This window comes from Rhodofomes roseus (genome assembly GCF_022264815.1).
Source record: "Rhodofomes roseus strain CIRM-BRFM 1785 chromosome Unknown C8Q71scaffold_39, whole genome shotgun sequence".
NCBI lineage: Eukaryota > Fungi > Basidiomycota > Agaricomycetes > Polyporales > Fomitopsidaceae > Rhodofomes > Rhodofomes roseus.
Window position 1 is genome coordinate 248,612 of NW_025952995.1, and position 7,735 is coordinate 256,346.

At 58.4% G+C, this 7,735-nt stretch overlaps 2 protein-coding genes across 2 annotated transcripts; one reads left to right on the forward strand and one right to left on the reverse strand.

Moving 5' to 3' along the window:
- Window positions 1-702: 702 nt before the first annotated feature.
- C8Q71DRAFT_863341 (uncharacterized protein) lies at window positions 703-1,555 on the reverse strand (the record flags this gene model as incomplete). Its single annotated transcript, XM_047928154.1, has 3 exons — window positions 703-832; window positions 883-1,405; window positions 1,459-1,555. The coding sequence occupies 3 exons, from the start codon at window positions 1,553-1,555 to the stop codon at window positions 703-705; spliced, it is 750 nt and encodes a 249-aa protein (XP_047772888.1).
- An 803-nt stretch (window positions 1,556-2,358) lies between these two features.
- On the forward strand, window positions 2,359-4,980 carry C8Q71DRAFT_863342 (uncharacterized protein; the record flags this gene model as incomplete). The annotated part of the gene is made up of 6 exons (XM_047928155.1): window positions 2,359-2,595; window positions 2,664-3,031; window positions 3,089-3,223; window positions 3,279-3,385; window positions 3,434-3,697; window positions 3,767-4,980. The coding sequence occupies 6 exons, from the start codon at window positions 2,359-2,361 to the stop codon at window positions 4,978-4,980; spliced, it is 2,325 nt and encodes a 774-aa protein (XP_047772889.1).
- Window positions 4,981-7,735: the final 2,755 nt, after the last annotated feature.

Genomic DNA, 7,735 nt, shown 5'->3' on the forward strand with positions numbered 1-7,735 from the left:
GATCCTCTGTCACGTCGAGGTCTCGTTGCACAGATAGCTGGCACGGCTTACGGGCAAGCCGCAGGAGGTCGGAAGGTATGTTGGATAGGGTGCCGAATGGACTCGTAATATGTCCAGAACGAACTGCGTAGGCCCGCCGATTCTGAACTCCCTTGCGTAGTCGGCCGCTTGTGCCATATTGAGCACAATATTCAGCATTCCGAGTCCATGGAAGCATTGGCTCACCCATCTGACTGGATATATCTCTTCTGCCGCTCCCGCTTAGCCGCATTCTTTTCGTCGGCTGTGTGATACTTCGCCCTCCGTCCCATGGTAGGAAAGTGTAACCGTAGTGTGACAGCGCTAGCGCAGAATGCCTGACTTCACACATGTGCTTCGCGTGACAGCGCATGATTCTCGCCATGTAAGTACCGTGTACAATGTATGGTACTTAGGCTTCCCAATGGAGCCAGACTGTGTAGACCTAACGTTGCAGCCAACTGATATAACAGGGAGGATTACTAATTCATTGCTAGACAACACTACGATTTAGGGGCGAGCCACGGTGCGGTACAAGGCATCATACACTACACATAGTACAGACAAGATCGGCAACGAGCACGCTATCGGAGACCAAGCGCAAGAACATGATTACAAAGCACAAAAAGACGACCAAGCACCATTATATCCTCCCTCCTTCAAAGCTCGACGCGAACTTGACGCTTACGGCGCGATGATAGCGACGGTGCCACTGGCGGCGGCGCTCTGGAAAGCGGCCATTGCGAGGGCGAACGTCGCATAGCGCTGGTAGACTGAGTTCGGCGTACCTATGACCAGCGGAGCGACCGCGGGCCTGACCAAGATATGTTAGAGGGGCATTGCAGCGTCATCGAAAGCACCTACCAGTTGTTGAACACGCCTACCGCCAGACCACGCGTGACCGCATAGTAACGGCAAGGAGTGGGGTTGAAGTGGTCCACTACCACCGCACGGGGCGCTGCCATTGGGAACGGCAGGCGAGGTGCAACTTCTCTACAGCCCGACCGAGTAACAACCGGAGTGGCAGCAAGAGGCTGGCCGCAGGGGCCGGGCTCCGTGCCGACACCTCGTTCATCAACATCGTATTCGTAGTCCTCGTCGTCCTCGTCATCATCGGGGACCACGACAAGAACCCTGCGATGCGCGAGGGCAGGAGGCGCGGCGGCGACGGCGGGTACAGGGACCGCAGTGCGCGTAGGTGCAGCGGCGACGGCGGGTACAGGGCCCGCAGTGCGCGCAGGGGCGGCGGCGGGCGCAGAAGCGGCGGCAGGCGCAGAAGCAGCGGCAGGCGCAGGGGCGGCGGGAGGTGCAGGGACGGCGGCAGGCGCAGGGACGGCGGCGGGCGCAGGGGACGCGGGGGGCACAGGAGGGACAGTCGTGGAATCAACTGATGAAGTTATGATCGTTAGCACGGGTACCAATGACATATCGAGCGCATACCGGCTCCCAGCTCCGTCACCAACCGCAGTGCCGCGGCCAGCTGCTCGAGGGAGAAAGTGTTGGGGGGGGAGCACTCTGGGTTCTGGTGGGTCTTCATGCTTGGACACATCGAGAGCGGTGCCGTGAAAGGCGGCTCTTATGACAACCTGCCGTGCTGCCCTGCGTCAACCCATTGTGGACGCTCCACCGGCACTTATGTCTGTGTATGCACCGTGTACGCACCTCGTGCTTCCCGGTAAGCCTGCATATAGACAAACCGGGATTGATTCCCTGTTCTCGCGAGCTTCTCGAAGCCCATCCATATGGGACGAGTGACAGCAGAAAAGGCCTGCAATTAAACATGTCAGAGGCGGCAACGGCATGATACCACGACGGGGAAAGAAGGCTCACGTTTCTCGGGGAACCAACCGCCTGTCGGTTCCCCTGCCATATGAGTACTTGAGTGAGCATTGCCTCCGAGAGTTCCTGGCAGTCAAGCATTCCTTCTGTCCGTTCCCGCATTGCAACGACGTGTGCGATGGCCCAAAAGGTTGGACTGTAGCTACATTCCTGTCCGAAGCTGTCAAGCCCATGTGACGGCTCACCTTCTGTGTGTCTCTTCCGCCTGGCAGCGAAGTGAGACACGCACTGGAGTCAGTCCTCATTGCCATTTGAGCGTATGTCGCAGTGGCGTGTCGTTTGATAGCTGTCAAGACTGTGTAGTGGATTCAAAAACCGCGACTGGATCGGGAAACCAGCGTACTTGGGCAGTAGTTGTCAGCCGGCGATCCTCGCGCGGCCGTAATGATCAGCATTCGGCGCTCGACGCGAGCACTCGCTCTCCAGCCCAGCTGATATATCGTGAGCCTGCGCAATGTATGACCGTCTGGAGTACCCACCTTCGTCATACATCCGTCCCCCATGGCTCCTCGGTTGTGGGCCACTGATCGTCAGGCGGCTCTGTTGAGCTCGTTCATCTCCGAGCATCAGGACCGCCAGCGCGAACACAAGCTCACTTACTTCTGGCCCAAGCTCTTTACTGCTTGGTTCGCCGAATTCCCCGAACGGCAGGCACGGTTCCCTGATGTGTCCATCGACCAACCCCTATCTGAGGAGCAAAACAAGGCGTTAGGGAAAGCGATCACAGATCGGAAGAAGGTACGTACCACTCACTGGGATTCCATGTGATTGGCTTTGCTGACTATGATGCGGCCCGGCGTTGACAGCAGCTGAAGAGTTGGTATCAGAATCGGTCGGGACAGAAGGCGCGCAGAGCCAGGGCCAAACCAAAGGTCGACCTCAACATTTTCAAGCCATCGAAGAAGCGTTCTCTTGCCCCGCACGAACTCTACAGCCAGAAGTACTACGACGAGAAGATCAAACCCCTCGTGCAGCCACGCATCGACTCCGGCGAGATCCAGGCGAACGAACGCTTGAAGTATGCGGTCGAGACCGCGAAGACGCTCTTCGCGCAGGAACCCGTTGAAGTGCAGGAGAAGATCAAGGAGGAGGCGGCAGCACTGAAGGCTGCCAGGAACGCATTGGGATCGCCCGATCCCAAGGACAACAAATTTGACGTCCATCGCGTGCAGGCGTAAGTGACCAAAAGCTGCTGACAAATCAATGCTGACTCACGATTCTGCCACGATAGCGTCGTAGACGACACGGGAGCCATCTTCACGCAATTCTTCGACAGCCTGCGCAGCAAGACGTGCGACAGCTGGTTCTACTTCACGCTCGCGGCCGGCATCAACCCGGATGGAGGCAACAAGGTCGAGCTCTACACGTACGTATGGTCTACAAGAGGAGCTGAGGAGGTGCACTAACAGCATTCCTGCCAGGCACAACTCCGGAATGGCCGCGGGGAACGTCCCGTTCAGCAGGGCACATCCAGAGGCCGTAAACGTTGTGGCTAAGGCATTTCTGGAGTGGGTGAAGCTGGCTATGCGTACGTCATCAAATTCCACTCTGGCCGTGCCGTACTCATTTTGCTCAGCTCCGGAGGTCTATGCAAGCTTGAAGGAAGACCAGGACGACCACGCCGAGAAAGACGAGGGAGAAGTGGAGCAGGATGCTGAGGAAGAGGAGGTTGAAGGCGAGGACAAAAGCGAGGACGACGATGGAGAGGAGGCTGGGGATGAAGACGAGGACGGGGATGAAGACGAGGACGAGGACGCCGAAGATGAGGGCAATACTGAAGACGATAGGGAAGTGGTTTCACGCGTCGAAGACGAGGGCAGCGACGGACAGCAGGCGTCTGGTACGTAACACGGTTCACTGTCAGTCAACCGTGCACGCTCTAACACTCACTACTTTCACGTTCTGCCAGCTCGTAGTGGAGACCTAGCCTCATTCGCTCCCGCCACAGACCTCGGAACGGCAGAAGCCGTGGACGTATCCGCGACGAGCACAGCGACCACCTCGCCTGCTGCGCCAGTGTCGACACTGACGCCAACGTTACCCATGTCTATGCCCACGCCTCCTTCGCCCATCGACACTGCCTCTACGTTTGAGGTTGGCCCTTCGGCTACCGGCGACTTCATGTCCGCCCCGACGTTCTCTTGGCCGTCGGATGCGGCTGCTGGCCCGTTGGACGCACCACTCCCGCCTCAGTTCGACAGCAATTATTATGCGTTGTTACACAGTACGCCTAACTTCTCAAACCAGATGGGACCGTCTTTTGGACCCCCGATGGAGGCGTTGCCCGTCGACTTTGATACCGCCTCGTTTGCTGCGCCCGGTGGGCCTCAGTCCTTTTCCGCGGCCCTTGCGGACGCTGTCCAGCCTGACGCGACGTACGACTATGCCGGGATGGGTCTCATGCCTAATCTAGGCAGGGCTGGAGCGATGCAAGGTGGATTCAACCCACTCTCGTTCGCTGGGAACCTGTACAATCCTTCCATGATCCCTGCATCATACCATCCGGGCAACGTGCTGGACCCCGCCGCGATGCTCCTCCATGCCCAGCAGCAGTCGCTCTGGTTTAATAACGTCCCGCGCATGCCACCTGCTTCCTTCCCTATCTCTGCGTGCACCACACCGTCGCTGCCATCGGCGTCCTTCAATCCTTCTGCCTCAGCTGTCTCGCCTGCGCCCGCTCCTGCCGCCGTCTCTGTGCCGCCGGCCTCTGTCACCGCCGCCGTCATCCCTGCGTCGTCTGTTGGCGACTTGGAGAAGCAGGTACTGCAGAACACTACGCTATCTACCGTCAACGGCGCCTCGTCTCATTCGGCTACCTCAGCAACCCCAGAAATATGTGAAAGCCATGCCCCCGTTGTGCCGCCTGCGTCCGTCGACACCGCTATCGTCGACGATGGGACCGGCGCTCCTGGCGCGCGTCCTCAACGTGCCCACCGCCTCCCTGATCGTTTCCGTGACGGTGATGGTCCTGTCCCTGTGCACAAGAAGGATAATGTGGCAGTTAGCAAGGAGAACCTGCCGACGAAGGGCAATGCAGCGGGGCCGAAGAAAAGGAAGGCCGTGGGCGATACAGGTGCAAGCACGGCTGCACCTCGTAAGAAGAAGGTACGTACTAAGGCGTAGGTATATCTTGGCGAATGTGTAGCTATCCGTCGCGCTGTCTCTCAACGTTCCAGAATACGTAATGTTCCACATCTTGACGAGCAAATTTACTGTACGATCTGCTCGACCTCCCGTGTCAATACCGTCGAACCTGTGTATTACTCTCTGTGCAATGAAGTCAATTTCTGTCATAGAGTCAGGTTTCATGACAGCAAGAGGGGATTTCGTCGACTTCGGTTCAATGCCTGTAGGGTGGCGAGCTCAGCCTTCAGCATCTCAGTCATGTTGACCACATGCATACCAATGGCATGTCTATTCACGACGACTCATCAGGATTCAAGCCAGCTAATGCCTGGGCTGCTTTAGCCTGTAGTCTTGGATTCGTAGGTTCAGGGGGCAAGGGGTGGTGCAGAGGAGTGGAAGTCGTGGCTGGTGTAGCAGACGCGGTAGGTCCAGCAGTGAGATTCAACGAAGCCGACAAGTGCGCAAGGGCTGCTTTATACCTGTCATAATAGTCACTCCCCCGTTCGCGATCATACATTGCGCGACGCGCATGACCGAACCCGCGATATACTGCGACGGTGAGAGATTGCCCAAGTCTACGCTGGTAGTGATACATCATTCGTGGTAATACATTGCACGACGCGCACGACCGAACCCGCGATATACTGCGATGGTGAGAGTGCCTAAGTTCACGCTGGCAATGATACATCATTCGCGATGATACATCGCACGACGCCCATGGCCGAACCCGCAATATACTGTGACGGTGAGATATTACCCAAGTCTATACCAGTGATGCATCGCTTGCGCTAATACACCTGAATACACCGCACGACGCCTACGACCGAACCCGAGATATATTGCGACTATTACCATGGTATACGATGTAACATGATCGACAGTGAAGCTCAAGCTTCGAGGCTCGCACAAGACGATCCCTGCGATGACAAAGTATTGAAGTCTGCCATATCTGTTTCGTGTTCATCATATACTTAACGTGTGAAGGCTTCGCGTATCGTGTCAAAACCTCAGACGAGAAGGTCGGTTAGTAACGTGGCCCGGATAGAAGGAGTAACGTACATCACACAATCCCATTGTTGAGTGACACGAGGGCGGGATCCCGACAAGAGGGGCGCCGCGCGTGCGGGAGAGTCATTAGTATGCACGGTGTTGAGGATTCGCACGCACCAATAGTAGCGAGGGGCGGAACGAGGCGGGATCCTAAGGAGTGTGCAGGCGGGAGCAGGCAAGCGCATGCCCTAAACTAGGCATGCGCCGAGGACATGACCCCGACAGGCGGCGGGTACCAGACCACACAGGGAGCACCGGCAGGTGGGTCTGGGCGCGGCCGCGGCATGAGTATCATTTACGCGTCGAGGAGCCACGTCCACGGGCAGCGCAGGGTGTGAAGCTAGTAAGGGCAGCGGGTGAGGGCCTGGCGCGGAGCGGGTTTTGTCTGGCACGAAGGCGCCACGTGCACGAGCAGGGCGGGATTTTGACGAGCGTGCAGGCCGGCGACGGTGGCGGACGAGGACGTGAGTGTGAACACATACATACGCAGGGCCACGTACCTGAGTAGCGCGAGGCAGGACGACCATGGGGCAGGACGCTCACGTAGGCGGCGAGCGAGAGCGGCGGGGCGGGAGCCCAGCGTGGGCACTGGCGGCCTGTCCAGAATAGGCTCGTATTGACGGGCCACGTGGGCAAGCAGTGCGGGGTGGGATCCCAACGAGGGCGTCGACCTGGCAGCGACGCATGTCCGGGTGGCAGGTGGGCGCGGGCGCGGCAGGATGTATCAAGGCGGTGTAGCCCAGCGTGGGCACTGGCACTGGCGGCCTGTCCAGAATAGGCTCGCATTGACGGACCACGTGGGCGAGCAGTGCGGGGCGGGATCCCAACGAGGGCGTCGACCTGGCAGTGACGCATGTCCGGGTGGCATCGGTGGGCGCGGGCGCGGCGGGATGTAATGTATTTTGGTGATACATTCTGGTTCGACGCGCATTGTATTATGGAATACATTGGGCTCATACAACGCGGACGTATAATTACCGCAGCGATCACTTAGCGCGATCTATGTATTGCGTGTGCACGCCACGTACCAGTATATTATGTATGAATATGCCGGAGAGGGCTGGCGCGGTGAGGTCGGGGCAATTGCGTTCGACGCACGCGAGCGCATGCAGCGAGAGCCGCACGGACGACGCGTGGTGCGACAGCTTGAGCACCTGGCTTCGGCCAGCTCCGTGTGATCTCGCGGACGTCGTCGTCCGACGCGTCCAGGGCCCACGCGCCGAAGTCGATCTCGACCCTGCGCAGATCCACGAGGGCGAGCAGGGGGCGGAGGGCGTCGGCGACGGAGCAGTCCATGGGCTGGGGAGAGTGTCGGGAGCGGGCTCTCCGCACGTACAGTTTACGTAGGTGCGGAAGTGCGATGGCGGTGGCTTGCCACAGCGCGTCGGGGATACGCGCGTCGGGCATGTGCAAGCGGAGTGATCTGAGTTTGGGGAAAGCAGCGGACGCAAGGAAGGTCGCTGAGCTGCCCGGACTCTCTTCCTTCACGACCAATTGTCTCAAATGTTTGAACGTCGGTCGCTCTTCCAGCGGTGGCAACTTCACGGCCGTTACAGACAAGAAAGTGAGATAAGGGACATCAGCCAACTTGTTGACCATCATGCCGAGCGATCCAAAATGCGAAAAGTCCAGCGAACGGTAGGCTGGCGATGGAGAGTCGATCCGTGGGATCTCAGGAAAGACGTCTGTGCGATTCCAGGTC